This window comes from Macrosteles quadrilineatus, unplaced genomic scaffold (assembly GCF_028750875.1).
Source record: "Macrosteles quadrilineatus isolate MER2022 unplaced genomic scaffold, UCM_ALF_1.0 Scaffold_3__2_contigs__length_128488019, whole genome shotgun sequence".
NCBI lineage: Eukaryota > Metazoa > Arthropoda > Insecta > Hemiptera > Cicadellidae > Macrosteles > Macrosteles quadrilineatus.
The window spans coordinates 5437086-5453130 of record NW_026542596.1 but is presented as its reverse complement, the minus strand read 5'-3'; the positions used below and the strand labels follow the sequence as shown (position 1 = coordinate 5453130).

Sequence of the window (16045 nt, the reverse complement as noted above, 5' to 3'; positions counted from 1 at the left end):
TAGACACACTTAATTATTTTAAGAGGCCTCTTTAAGTCTTGAATTTGCCCGTCCATAGGTCTTGTATCTGTGCTTGGAACATATCTAGCAAAGCAACCTGTGAGCTAGTAAAATAAAAAAAGTGATAACCATAGATAAAATTTAGTGGCTGGCAACAGGACCCAAACTCACGAAAGCAGTGATGCCTTGGATTCTGGGTCTATCACTCACCTAATTATTGTAATAAACATAAACCTATTTACAGGAATTGATATGATTTTAAAAATTTTGCAGCAGTCTTTAACTAGTTGATCCCATGCAGATGTTATTCTCAACTCTTGCAGCGGTGTCTTTCTTGTTGTGATGCATGCTTTATGTTAGATTTATTTTGGCTTTTGCATGGACTTTAAATTTTTTAAATCTTTTACCTATTTTCTTTCTTCTTTGTCTTTTGATCATATTATTTTATAATTATTCAAATTGTTTTCAAATTTTGTTTGTTCCATGGCAGGAACAAAATATTTTCTCATTAAATTTAAATGTTATGTCACAATTAGCACACCAATATATATATATATATTATTTTTAATAACCACAAGTGTTAGAACTAGGTCAAATACAGTGTTCTGGGTAAAGTTTACTTTTTGCTTATATTTATTACTAGCAGAGTACCCGTCCTTCGTAGGGGTTGGGATATTTTGCTTCTTTAAATTTACAGTATTTTATAGTATTACACATCTACCATAGCCATAATGTTCTACCACTTCACCTAAACAATAGAGAAAAATAAATTATAAAAAGTTTGCAAAATATCACAAATTATTCGTGAAATTAATAAAAAACAAACATAACTGTAAACAATCCTACTTTGACAGTTAGTTCTCATTGCGTATCACAGTTTTTTGTTGCTGTTTAATTCAAATTTGCTGTTTTCATAAATGCAAAAAAATATAGTGCTGCACCCTGTTGGTAAATCTTATAACTTTTTAATGCTTTTGCATATCATAGAACCAACTTTTTAAGAACCAACAGCTGACTAAATTCTTTAATTCCCTTTAAATATGAATACTCATAAGGTTAACATGGGGAACTACAGAGCCACTGGGGCGGAGCCCGAAAGGATTTTTAAGATAAGAATATGCCTATATGTTAATCGGTAATGTGAGCTATCATCATGCCAAATTCAAGCCAAATCCGTCCAGTAGTTGATGCGTGATTGAACTTCAAACAAACAAACAAACACACAACTTTCACATCCTTATATATAATACGCGAAGGCGATTTCTATGAAACACTACTCCTCCGTTAATAATTGACGGATTTTTACAAACGAGGTGTCAAAATTAAGTATTTTTTTTTAGACGCCCCCTTTCACAAATTCCTGTAATAAAAGTCTTTGGGCTTTGCCCCGCAGGCCATCAAAATCCCAATGTATTTCTTATGAAGAAAAGATTTTGTTTACCTAAACAGACGAATAATTTGTATTAATTACAGCTGTTCATGGTAACCACATGATACACACAAGAGTGTTCGTTTTCAGAGTGAGTTCGTTTTCAGTTTCGATAGATGGAGTGGAGTGAGCGTTCGTTTCCAGTTTCGATAACTGGAGTGGAGTGATTGATTACATTATCTTTGAGTTGACTCTTTTAAGTCAACGGAAATTGTGACTGTTATTCGTAAAAAAAAACTCCTTTAATATTTTGCAATTGCTCGAATTCGAGCAACAGGTGCACTAGTTTATAATATTAGTAAGATAAGATGAACTAGAAAACATTAAAGATTTATACCCTTGAATAATCTAGACATGTCTTTATAAAAAATTTTCTTAGTAACTAGAGTAGAACTCAAATTATCTGAATCAATTGTACCACATTCGGATTAATCAAATATTCAGATACTTAGATTTCTATTGAAATTTGGGGTATTTTAAAATAAATAGGCTGAGTCGTGCTAAACTTTTGCAATCGTAATCAAAGAACGCGTCTGAGAAGGTTTTGTGATCTTTCTCTGTGATTGCAGAGGACAATGATGATTTTCAGTGACCTTCAAAGAGGATGGTAATGTCTACAAACCGCAGAAGATTTTCAAGACTTTACCAGAGATGATGTTTCCATGTCCGCGAGATTATGATAATCTCTACATGATTGCGGAAGATATTAAAAATTTTTTTGTGATCAAGGAAGACGATAATTATGTTTCCATTACCATGGGAGATGATGACGTCTATTACAACCCTTAAAGTTGTTTAGGATTTTGTCGAGATTATGTCTTCTGCCTTCTTTACTAACGATTATTATTACTACAGTTTAGGTTTTTAAAACTATTTCTGCAAGTGATTCGTATAATTGGTGATTCAGATAGTTGGAGTTCGCTTTTGTTCGCTAATCGCTTTACCCGTGCTTCACAGTGAGTCACAGACCTTGAAGTTAATGTAGTTCCTAAAATCTTAAGTCATGGTCCTTGGGTGACGACCACGACTCTAATATAAATCAATTTGGAAGCTTATCTTTGAAGAATAATAGATTTATTCAATCTACAGTAGAAAACGGTTATAATCTACCTGTTGATTACTTTACTTTTACAAAACTTACTTTACCTCTTTTTTAGCGAATTTACCTATAGGGAAGTAGCTATTATCGTAGGTGGCATGTTAAGATCTAGGCACGGGACCGATTTACTTTTTCATTTTGATGTCCCCAGAGGCTGCAATTGTCCGCTGTCTTGGTGCAAAATTCCACATTGACGATTACCGTTATGTAGATTGTTGATTTCACTAGGACCAAACACACAGACAGAAACTAGTTCTTCTTTATGACAGTATGACTTCTCTTAACCGAAATGAAGAGGGGGGAAGGTTGTTCCGAATAACCATAATTTTGTTTGGAAGGTATTTACGTATGTAGGTCAATTTTGCATTTTTAAAACTACTGCAGTCCTATTTTTATCTTTTTATTTGTTTTTCTTCTTGCAATGTTTTTGCAATGACACCACCACTTTAAACAGTGATGACACACTGTGTCTGATTCCGTTTACTTTTAGCGGACAGAGGTTGGAAGTAATAATTTAGGCAGGTAGTGTGTTTGTAGTTAGCTCTCGTGTAATAGTCAACGACCATGACCTCAAACCCTGTACCACGCCTCTTGGTGTGTTACATCACTTTCCCTTCCTTCATCTAAAATTAATTTTGGTGTATTTTTTTAAGTCTGCCTTGGAAAGTTGTTATTTCTTCCGTTAAAAGCGTTCCAACTGATTGCAATTATGGTTTAAAGTATTTAATTTAATCGTTATTTGGGTTGAAAGTGTTTAGTTGGTATCCTACTGTATGTGGTAAGACCCAGAACACTGGTACACCGAGTGGTAGTTGTTAGCTCAGTTGTCACTGTTATGAAGGTTTAACTCCGGACCGCTGATGGATCCTACTGTTGGACTCACGGCCAGATCTCACGACTTACTCATGTGAGTGCCTTGTGGTAAGTCCTACATCTCACGGGCTACGCTTGCTTCACTCCCATTGGTCCAACATTACTCTGTGTTGCTTGTCTTGTTTTGTCGTAGACTTGTACATATTCTCGTCTCGGGTCGGAAGTAGTTGCAAGCTTCATGTTTGGTTCATACTTGGAAGCCGCTTAACTTTTGCTTAAGGCTTCAGAATTGTGTACATATTTCTAACCATTTAATCTGTAATTGTCATGTTTTAGTTATAGGAAGTAAAGTTGTTAATGTGATCTATACATTTAATATGACTGTGAGATACGTTTTGTTGTATATATAAAATTTAATCATCTACAAATATTTTAATTCACCTGATGACTAAATTATTCTGAACATTGTTTTTTTAGGCTATTATAATTTTGGTAAAACGTTTTAGTTGGCGTTAAAAGATAAATATAAGTTACTACGTTTACATGATAGTTGGATGTTTCATATGGTTTTAAACTAACATTAGTTTGGCAAGACTAAGGGTGGAAAGTGATATAATAAATACTTAACTTTTTACATATTTTAGCTAACTAATCTTGGTTCCAACAAAGTAAAATAAGTGTGCAGTGAATTGTGGTTTGTCCACAACAATACGGTTTGTTTCTTAAAAGGACATAAGAAATTTGTAAAAATGTTTTCAATTCTGGGTTGTGTTAATTTTGACAGAATGTGCTTCCAAAATATGCTTTTAAATAAAACTATTGATTTTAAAAATTAACTTAAAATTACTTTGCCACTTATATCTGGATGAGCTGAGGTGTTTTTTTTAGAGTTTACTAAAAACATCATCATAGTTTTACACAATCCCGTAAAAATCTTTAACATATTCCGTGGCCTGGTAGACATCAGCATCGTCTCCCGTGGTCATAGAAAATCAACATCATCTTCCGCAATCGTGGCAAAATCTTTGATATCTCCCTCGACCATGTGGACATCATCATCGTCTCCCACGGTCACGGAAATATCATGATTGTTCTCCGCGATTCAATTCAATTATGGCATAAACCATTTAAAAAATTGATTACTTAATTTAGCACATGCATTTTTGCAATTGTGACAAAAGCTTGAGTTTATCTATATAAAAATCTTTGCAGATGCGCAACGGTAAAACCTCAGCTCAATTTGGTCTATTTAAAAGAGAAAAATCCTGAATTTTTTTAAAATCCAATAGCCTATTACAATTTTAGACCATCTTAATGTGGTACAGTAGAAAATTTGAGTACTAATGCACTTACATTAAAGTTAGTATACTACCTAAAACACATGTATACATTAAACTCACAATTGTTATTCAAATTAGTTACATTGAACTACGTTAGCTTGTTTTATACTTCATAAAATTGAAATTTTTTTAGTTCATTCTCAATACCAAAACTTGCATTTGATGTAACAAAATTGATACAACTTCAAATCGATTATTAATCACATTCAACCCATAAAAGTAGGTATTATTTACTAACTTGGTGGTGACAAATAAAAAATTTATAAATCGTCACTTATAAAAAAAACTTTTAACCAAGGAAAGTCTGTAGTAAGTAATGTTAAGACTGAAAATTAGCATATAGCCCTAAAGATTTTGTTAGTACTTTATTAACTTTAACTATTTAAAAATAAATTTCAAGTCTACAACGTAAAGTGTTGAAGTAATCTGCAGTGAGTTTCTACGTCAGTTTCCATCTAGAAGTTTGGTAGGTTTATCATTGCTAATGTTTGTTGCACCTTTTTTGTTTCACATCACGTACGCATTTCCACTTCACAGACTCATGTCCACTTTTGTTGTTTCATGTAGATGATTATCACAGTCTGCAAGTTAATTTAATATACAACTATATATGGGAAATGCTATTTGTGGAAACAAGTAAGGAGTAAAACATCTCAGATTACATCAAACTGTAACTATAGTCCTCGCCACCCTAACTTAAGACAGCCCAAGGCCGCAAGCCCTATATCTAGTGCGGCCTTAGGCTGCCTCAAGTTAGAGTGGCGAGGACTATAAATACTGTGTGAAAGCTATGGTGATTTAAATAAGCTTAGTTTACATAACACCTTTGACTCGTATATCTTACTTGCTTAAATTAGTTTGATTGTTAAAAACTAAGTGCTTCTGAACTGTGCCTACTAGGAATACTAGATTAAGGAAGGAGAATTATTTTTCACAATCTAAATATTTAAAAAATACATTGTCTATATATTTTTTTTAATATTTTTATTGATTACCTCTTGTACTTCATTTGAAGAAGACGAATGAGAACTAAAATTTAACCAGATTATATGTGGTTGCTATTCTATTGTCATTAATTTATGGGATTTTAGTTGTCAATAGTGCTATGTTCAATTCACATACTGCTGGGTGTAAAAGTGAGTGTTGCAATTCAAACTCCTTCAATTAAGATTTGTGCTCTGTGATCTATTGTAAAAGGTAATGAAACTAGCGTGAATTGATTTTGATTTTAGCTCAATCAATGTTCACTAAGGAGCACATCAATGATAGGCCTAGTGATTTGAAGAATGAACTTGTAGCAAAAACTAGTACCAAAAGCCCTGAAGATCAGTTTTACACGGATTGTTGGACGGTTACAGAACTCTGTCTAGAGTCCCTAAATGTCTCCAACTTATATTCATACTAGCAGTTACCCGGCGTGCGTTGCTGTGCTTAACAACTGTTATCTTAAATGGTAATTTGTTGTTTACGATAAATTTAAAAAATGAATACCAAAAAACAAGCTGTCCGTGTGAAAGTATGCATTTTCTAAATTTAAACCAGCGATAGCCTAGGGTTTGCCCTTGTGCCTTATTAATGGTGATTGCAAAAAGGAAATTGTAGTCGCTTGAATTCGGTAATTCAGATTAAATCATCGGTATTCTTGGGATTAAGACTATTTCTCCTTTGAACTTGCCACTGATGATTGTTGCTTCGATCAAGTTTGGTGTAATTTTTTTAATCGTCAGTCTGGTTCCGTTGCACAGCTTAGGTGGATTTAAGTTTCTCCTTAGCATTATTGGAGTTCTTTCTTTTAATAATAGTAAGTGTGGTGGGTTAATGACAAATGGAAGGCCTTTGAATACATGAGATAGCACGCACGCTTATTATTAACTTAATAATTTATGTTAGATTTTGTGGTTATGGAATAAAAGATGAAAATCAAAAGTATTCAATATATTTAGTAACATTTTCATACAAACAATAATAATAGCTCTCAACCCAGCACCAAAAGCCAAGCTGCTTAGAGTCACCATAGATTCTGCCCTTTCATGGAAGGCTCACATAAATAGCCTTTGCAAGAGCCTGACAACTGGACCTTATACAGGGTGTTTGTGAACTCTCTCGAAAAAATTCACAGGATTATTCCTTGGGTTAATACATGAATATTTTACATTATAAACATGGGTCGTCGGAGCCTCGTTTTCCGTCTGTCTATCTGTATGTGTTTTTTATAAATAACTTTATAACTCGAGTTTGAATCGAGGGACAAACTTTAAATTTGACGCACTTGTGTATTTTAACGTGTTACACAAACATGCAAAATTTCATTTCGTTGACTATAGCCATTTCAAAATGGCGGCCATCTAAAATCTTTGACCTAAAATTACATGAAAACCACTACGGTAGAGTAAAAAAAAAGAAAAAAAAAAAAAAAACACAAGAATAACAAAATGTGGGAAATTTTATGACACAAATCAAATGACACCTAGATCTTAAAGATCGGACAACAAACAGCTGAGTTATAAACTTTTTAAATAATTAATAATTTCTTTACTGGCTTTTAATTGTTATTGTTTATTCTTTAAAATCATCTGATACAGAGTACATTACGTAACCTTAAAAAGATCTCAATTGTTAAGGTAAAAATAGGACACTTAATACATTTACCATCTAGTAAAAAAACTAAATGTTGTTGTTAGGGCAAACCAGCTGTCTTACATTGTTGTAACAATTTAGAAAGGATCAGATGATTTTGAAGAATAGACAATAACAATTAAAATCCAGTAAAAAAATTATTAATTATTAAAAAAAATAATAACTCAAAATAATCATGTGATCATCATCTCAAAATCATATGTCCAACCAGCTGTCTTACATTGTTGTGACAATTTAGAAAGGATCAGATGATTTTAAAGAATAAACAATAACAACTAAAAGCCCGTAAAGAAATTATTAATTATTTAAAAAGTTTATAACTCAGCTGTTTGTTGTCCGATCTTTAAGATCTAGGTGTCATTTGATTTGGCATAAAATTTCCCACATTTTGTTATTCTTGTGTTTTTTTTTTTGTAACTCTAGTGGTTTTCATGTAATTTGAGGTCAAAGATTTTAGATGGCCGCCATTTTTAAACGGCTATAGTCAACGAAATGAAATTTTGCATGTTTGTGTAACACGTTAAAATACACAAGTGTGACAAATTTAAAGTTTGTACCTATTTATAAAAGTTATTTATAAAAAACACATACAGACAGACAGACAGAAAACGAGGCTCCGGCGACCCATGTTTATAATGTAAAATATTCATGTATTAACCCAAGGAATAATCTTGTGAATTTTTTCGAGAGAGTTCACAAACACCCTGTATGTGGTAAGAGGCTTAAAATGGCTATTAACTGCAAAAACAGCTTATTTTTCATTGATAGAATCTCATACCAGATACGGTCTTGCAATATGGGGAATAATTACCTTATCCTATATGTTTTGATTTAAGACTTTCAGTGAAATATCGGCTTTCATTTGAATTATCGATTATTAAGATCGGACGTTACTTAAACTCAATGCTGCAATCCGTTTTTCATTTTATTATTTTGTTTTTGAAATATTGACATTTTAAATAAACAATTGCCATATTTTAAAAACAAAATATGAAAATAAAAAACGGATTGCAGCATTGAGTTCAGCTTAAAAAAGTAATTCGAAATGATGGGTCACAACACCACCTTCATATTTAAAATAATTAATCACATTTCAAAATGGCAGATTTAAGATGGCGGCCGAAAAAATTATCCGTCATAGCCAAGTGAAAATAGGTTGGCAATGACTGGTGGTGTATACTTATCTTAATCTAGCACTATGTTAAAAGGGGCTAAAAATAAAGTTATAAAAATTCCTCATAACTTTGGAATGGATCAAGATTTCTAAAAACGGATTGTGGCATTGTAATCAGGGTAAAAATCTTGTTTGGAATAATAAGTCACAACCCTACCTTTACATTTGAAAAAAATATTTTGCATCCAATATGGCGAATCCAAGATGGTGGCCGAAAATGACCACCTTGTCAAAATTAAGTACTTACTACTCAGCAATGTTTAAAAGTGGTCTGGGATTGATATTTAAAAATATGTAGAAAAAAGTTGGAGGGTGGAACAATTAAAACTCACCCTGTATATACGTCTGTGAATGCGATAACTTGAGTATTTTTTTTTATTTTGATGAAATTTGGTTTAAAGGTGTAAGGTGGGATAAACTTGAATGAGTTTGCGAACCAACATGATCGGACTATGGGAACGGAGGGTTTTATTATAAAAATTGGGTTTTCTCATTTTTGACCCTCAAAACACAAAATTTCCCAATTTCTCTCTAGCTTAAAAAAAATATTTAGTATATCAAAGTGTTTCTCTACAGTTATTGGTAACGGAGAAAATTAAAAAAATTTTAAATTTAATATTCCTATGTTTTTCTTATGGAGAATATTGTAAAATGTTGTAGTTTGCTTGTTTATTTATATATTTTGATCAAACTTGGCAAATATATTATTTTATACTATGCTATTAATATTTTACTAAAAAACACACTTTATTAGTTTCCTTGTAGTAGCAAACCTATGCACTCGTTAAACCTTATGTTATTTAAATAGATTTAATTGAAAATCAGTTAAAAAAAATGGAAATTCAGGTTTGCTGCAGCAGGGGTATTTCAGTTACCTATCTTAGTATATCTGTGTTCAGTCAAGTTGCCTTTGTTTTTTGTATTAATTTTATACGTCTTTGTTTTTAACAGTCCATGTAATTCCATCACATGATCACATCCATTGTTGCATTCGTTCGTCTCGAATCACCGCTCATAACATCACGCATTCATTTTTCTCGTAATAAATAAATTATACTCTTTTATACCAAACCTATCGACTTTTTCCTCTCTAATATAAATACACCGCACAATCTGTGTATAAAAAGATTCAATTTATAAACTGTTATGTTTATTTAACAACAGTGTATTTCAGATGAACAAGAATTTAATTATTGTTTCCGTGCAGTAATGGATTTCCAACCACATCTTGAACTATGGCCTAAACTATTCTATACATAGTCGTCCACCAATACCGTAAATAATCTTAGGTAAAGCTTTCTTCTGAAGAGGGGAAGGAAGGCGGTAATGGAGGGGCTACACGCGTGTAGTTCCACTTGTGGCCGCAAGGTTCGGTAGGTTACAGATTCAACTTTGCTAGTTGCAGAGGTTCACAGGCCATTACTTTGTAAATTACCCATACATGCTAGTATAAAACAATAAACAGGGTTTTATAGAACAAAGAACAATCCATGCATACTTGGTTTTAGAATTTTATAGTAGCAAAGATTATAATAAGTTAACGCAGTTTAAAATTGCAGTTTTTCGTCTACATTCAAAAGAGGATTTTCAGGCTTTATGCTATGATATTAAAAATATTGAAACCACCATATTTGAGATGATTTAATCCTCTTCAAAATGAGACCCTAACTTTGATTTTACGTTAAATGTAGCCTTTAGAAACACGAGGGCCCCAAACCCTTACACGTAACGGAAGAGGTAGAGCGGACCCTTAAAAGACGCTAAATCGACCAACTTCCAATGGAGTTGCTGTTAAATTCAAAGCAGATTATGGCTGTCCAGTTGGTAACCCAGAGTTTGTGGTATACATTAAAAATTGAGCACCTGAAATGGTTGATATCATCCCACTTTTCAGGATTCCCTATTGGAGAAAATGTATTAGTTTAGAGGGATGCCTCAAATCGAAGAAGAGCTACTGCTCAAAGACATAAAGTTACCCAATGTTACTTTGTGTCAAACTAATGATCAGTAAGTTAACAAGACCGAGGACAGGAATATACGCGAACCTCCAAGACAAAATTTGAGATATTTAAATCAAATTAATTCCCATTAGGTTTTCAAACAACTCTAAGAATCTTAATACCGTACAGTTACTCGAATCCAAACACCAAGTTGGTGTTTCTTACTACGTTGCTCATTGAGCCGCATGGGTTTCCTAGTTATAAATAATTCTCAATTTAAAAAAAGGGTTTACAGTTTACTATATTATTCAGTTAGTTTCCTAGGGGCATGCAAAACTTAAGCATGAGGGTTGTGTTAATTTTATTGCTACACTGACTACATGCCATGATTTAATAGAATTAATGTTGTCTGAATAACTTCAAGAAACATGATGAAGAAAATGTAGTTTGTATCCTGAGGAGTCAATTATATTAAATTTTACAAAACAAATACCATAACACAGTTTGATTACATAAATTCTATGTAGTTTTAATACTTTTTTTCAAGAAAGATTTTTTATCAAGAACACTAGATTGTCTCATGCAGATTCAGATTTGCAGATTCAAGTGCAAAGATAATTTTTGTTCGAGTCTATATGTTAATGCAAAGAATGTTTATATGGAACTTCTTGGAAAGTTTACTCCGTCAAGAATTTTTAATTTTGTTTTTTTGTATAAACTAGATCAATTGATAGATTAATTGTTTATGGCTTTTTAACAACAAATTAAAAAAAAAACAGGTTAGTTAGTTACCTTTGAGCATGAAGACATTCCATTTCCATGTTAAATATTTATCCCGATTGAGAATAAAAATCAGATGATAATTACTGATTTTTGTAAAACAGGCCTACACAAACTTTTTAACTTATTACATTAACAAAAACTAGTAGGGTAAGAAAAAGTTAAAAATTTGGAGATTGGCTTCTGCCACTACGTTCTTTTTTAATAACAAATTTCATACATCCAGTCTATATAGATGCAATTTCAACTTCGTTATCCAAAAGTTGATGGTAGTATATATTCAATCGACGCTATCAGCAAGTGTTTGTCTGTTGCAGGAGTGGGCTGCTTAACTTCTGCGCTGTGGCGTTGGCGCTCAATGAGCTCGGCTACCGTGCCGTCGGCATCCGCATTGACAGCGGAGACTTGGCCTATCTCTCTAACAAAGCCCGAGAGTGCTTTGTCAAGATCGGCAACAAGTAGGTGTTTTGGTACTTGTATGAAGTGTATCTTTTCAACCCCTTGTAAAACAATTGAGAACAAATTATATTTCATTTATATTATATTATATGTCACCATTTCAGAATAAAGTATTAAAATATTCTCTAGTACAGTAAGGACTATGCAGAAAAGTTGACTAAGAACAGCACTTGCAGTTCATAGCTGAGTTACTGTGCAACAATTTGTTATCTGATTGAAAGAAAATCTAAGAAGAATCAACTTGATTGGTTGATACATGAACAGTCTGTGTTTGCCACATTCCGTTGCTTCAGAATATTGCAGCAGCATCTCGCCTAATGCACAACGGGTTGAAAGAGTGCTTTACTCCACCTCATTTTTCATTGTGTAGTCAAACAGCAGAGGGTCTGCAATCTCCGCACACTGCTCAAAACTTTCTAAATATTTTAATCCTTATCATTGATCGTCACCTGTTGCAGGTACAACATTCCCTGGTTTGCTCAGCTGCAAATTGTTGCTTCAAATGACATCAATGAAGAGACTATCTTAAGCCTCAACGAGCAAGGTCATAAAATCGACTGCTTTGGAATCGGAACTCATCTAGGTAATTCAAACAATACACTCTTAAAAAACTTATGAAAATTTGATTGAGCAGTATTATTTAAGTTTGAAGACTTTTAATAAAAAAAATATCAAAAATGAGAACGCCACAATTTGTTTTAGCTGTCACATGTTAATTGTTGCAACAACAAATGATCAGCTGTGCTTATAACATAAATTAAACCATGCAATTTTATTAAATATTATTCCTGAGGCTATTAACACTGAGATTTTGATGTGGAAACCTATTTAAAAAATAGTGATTCTTGTGCAAAAACCCAGATATTGTTTGGACCACATTCCATCCTTGGTCAACATGGCGCTGTTCCAGATTGGAAAACAATGGTGAACTGAGTAAAATTATTTAGGATAAACGCTTAAACCTGAAAAATAATCGATAGGTTCCGCAAAACTCTTTGTACACCAGCAAATGTTGAAAGAGTGCGAGTCACAGTAACTGAAAGTCCAAAGAGATTTGCCAGGAAGCTTTTGTTGTTGAAAGCTTTACGTTGGCTCCTTTTTTGGGAGGGGGGGGGGTCTGTTCTAATAAGTTACTTGAAGTTAGAGGTTTTTCAAAATTACCACACATAATTGCTTGAACCAAAGCTAGGAATTGTCCAAAAACTTAAATAATTCCTGAAGAAATGCTGGATGAGTATTTGATGGAGTTTTCAAGTGCTTAAAAAGGAATGTCAAGTAGGACAAGGACGTCACTTGCAGGATTTCTTTCTCAAGAAATGGAAAAATGACTTCGTTAAGTTAAAATGGCAAAAGATAAGCTTCGTTTTTATGTGCTATTTATATCTTTAGTTTAGAGTGAATATTATTGAGTTTGTACTACTTATAAATTGGGGTGCTTTCATTGCCCTACCCTATAGAAAGTACTATCTTGTTTGCAGAACCTTTTATTGCCGATGATTATCGTGATAAAGACTTTATCTTTCTAGAATTAAAAGTTATTTTATCCTGCTTTAAAAATAATAAAGCACCTGGTCTAGCCTAACTAAAGCTGTTTAACACTAACAGTTAGTCACACTCGGGTTGGATCTGGCTATTTGTTTGTGGTTGCTGCACTATTGATTTGATTGTTTACTTTACAAATTACAGTGACATGTCAGCGACAGCCAGCTCTAGGCTGCGTGTACAAATTGGTAGAAGTCAATGGAGTTCCCAGGATCAAGCTGAGTCAAGACGTAGGCAAAGTGACCATGCCTGGACGCAAGGATGCCTACCGTCTCTACGGTGCTGATGGTACGTGTTGGTAGAATTGGAAGTCTAAATAAGCTCTTCTGTTAGTGTGAGATCTTGCTCTTACTGTATCTTATCAATTCCTGTCTATTTTAAAAGAATTAGCCTAAAAAGGTGTTTGACCTTCACCATAAATGTTTTAGCGAATTTCCCATATAGGAAATAAGCAAGTTCTCATGGTAAGACCTAGACCCGGGACCGGTTCACTTTTTTGTTTTGATCAGTACAAAAACACTGTCTGTTCAAATTCATATATACAGTAGACTCCTTTTTATCCGGACACCTATTAACCGGACTCGGTTTGACCGGACTACACTCGGTAGAAGTGACACCTCTTTATCTGGATAATTTTTATCAGCACATCGGTTTAACTGGAATAGATTTGCAGGAAGTGGGTGGTAGTGAAACGACTGTTCTCGTGGGAAAGATTTGAGACCAGTGATTACGTGTCTAAATACAATGCTCTCCTAATTTTAAGTCAAATACTGTATAGAGTATGCATTTAAATGGTCCGTTTAACGAGATTTTGGGAACGTCGGTTGAACCGGAAAAACCGTTATCCGGACTGGCCTCGGTCCCGAGGAGTCCGGATAAGAGGGAGTCTACTGTATATGTGTGTCCGTTAGCACGATAACTCAAGCAGAAATCATCTGATTTTGATGAAACCATTTTGTAGAGTTTAAAAAAACAAATAAATAATTTTGTATTTTGAAGTGTTTTAGTACGGCCATTGGCTTCCGAGAAAATTTAAAATAGCCCACATGTTATTTTGATAGAGAATAAGAAATTTATTGTAGTGTGCTAGTTTATGGATATATTTTTATAGACCTTTTTATAGACACACATCAGTTCTGGCACGTCACAGTTCAGTCACATCAGTCATATCACAGTCACAGCAAAAAAATGTTAGTTCAAAAACATGATTATTCATTCAACGTTTTCTTTATTTGTAATAATGTTGTGGAAAATATTATGAGTGGTCTGGAACACATGCTGTTAGATGAACAGATCTGACCCAGTGTGTAAGCCACATTAACTGTTTATTTAGGTTGTGTTTTAGAGAAAAGCCAAGTGGCTGGTTAGGAATTGTTAAAAAAAGTAGATACACTAATAACAGATCAGAAACCTTTTTACAGTTACTGCTGAAGAAACTTATACTACTGATTTCCCCGGTTTATTTGGCATCCTGACTCGTTTCTTTAGAAATACCTCGGATTGATCTTTTAAAAGTTCGACCATAACATTATGACCATGTAAAATGCATGTCAGTCTCCTATGTCGGTCGTTTGCAGGGCATGCTCTGATCGACCTGATGCAGAGGTCCATAGAGCCGCCGCCCCAGGCAGGCGAGAGGGTGTTGTGTCGTCATCCCTTCCAGGAGTCAAAGAGAGCGTACGTCATCCCCACTAGCGTAGAGGCATTGTACAAGGTAATGAGCTGATATAAGTGTATATGTGATTAAGTGCTGTTATTTAGCCAGTGTTTCTGTTTCTATGATACTTCGTTTTTTTAGGATAACTATTGATAATATTCATTCTGATAGCCCCTGGACTAGTTATGTATGACTTTTTAGGCTTACCTCCATTTTGTGTCAAACTTAAATTACTTAAAGCTTACATCTTCGGAGCGTGCAACACGTTAAAAAACATCAAAATTTACACATAAAAATGTACATTTTACACAAGACATTTACATACACGAAACAACACAATACACTATAAAACTACTTTTCAATTAGACCAAATATCGCAGCACAGCTAAGCTAGTGCTTAGGACCAGGGACTTATACTCCTAATGGTTCAAGAGCAAATAAAAGCTTAAAGCGAGAGGCCAAAACAAAATAAAAGTGATAACTATCTGTTGTTTGAGGAGAGAGTAGTAGGTGTGTATAGTGCTATGATACAGTTGTTCGGAGTCATCCTAAGCTGTAAGTCCTCCTGTCTAAAAAAAAAAATAAAGATCTCTTAGGTTAGGAATTGTTCTTCTGTAGAAGATAATTTCTCTACTGAAAAACCATTTGATAATTATTTTTAAGTATATATTATCAATCTTGTTTAACAATATCTAACAGGTAGACTTCCGTATCTGTTGGCCCAAGCAACAGAATGAAAATATTCATCGATATATCAATGATTAGATATATCGTTTGGTTAGTTAGGTAAGGTTAACCTAACTAACCAAACAATATATCGAATGAAACAATCGAACAATTGATATTTTCATTCGGTTGTATGTGCCAACAGATACGGAAGTCTACCCGTTTATTCTTAACAGGATTTAATGTTTCTAAACAACTGTAATCATCGTATGTTGTGGGATTATAAAAAAAAATCGTATATTGTGGGCTAAAAATAAGAAAATGTTTCTTCCCAGTCTTTGAATTAATACTTTGCAACAACATAACATGTTTTACGCTAAATAACCTTGTACTGGAAAATTTACCTCTTGCAAAAGTGATCAGGATCATAAAAAGGCAATACAACAAACCCATGTTACAGAAAGCAAACCAGCTGCTTTGTAGAAGGCGGAAATATGATTGATTTCTTA

At 33.6% G+C, this 16045-nt stretch overlaps 1 protein-coding gene across 7 annotated transcripts in view; it reads left to right on the top strand.

Moving 5' to 3' along the window:
- The window catches only part of LOC128988843 (nicotinate phosphoribosyltransferase-like), a 56725-nt gene that overhangs the window by 35472 nt on the left and 5208 nt on the right, over window positions 1-16045 (top strand). For 5 of the 7 annotated variants that reach the window (XR_008490433.1, XM_054410533.1, XM_054410534.1 and 2 more), the window contains 5 exons: window positions 3370-3435; window positions 11530-11670; window positions 12130-12254; window positions 13358-13501; window positions 14791-14927. Coding sequence is in view for 6 of the 7 variants with exons in the window: in XM_054410533.1 (XP_054266508.1) it covers window positions 3370-3435; window positions 11530-11670; window positions 12130-12254; window positions 13358-13501; window positions 14791-14927 (613 nt within the window). In the remaining variant the exon portion in view is untranslated. The remainder of the gene's footprint in view (window positions 1-3369; window positions 3436-11529; window positions 11671-12129; window positions 12255-13357; window positions 13502-14790; window positions 14928-16045) is intronic. The other 2 variants (XM_054410535.1, XM_054410539.1) reach the window with 1 other exon arrangement.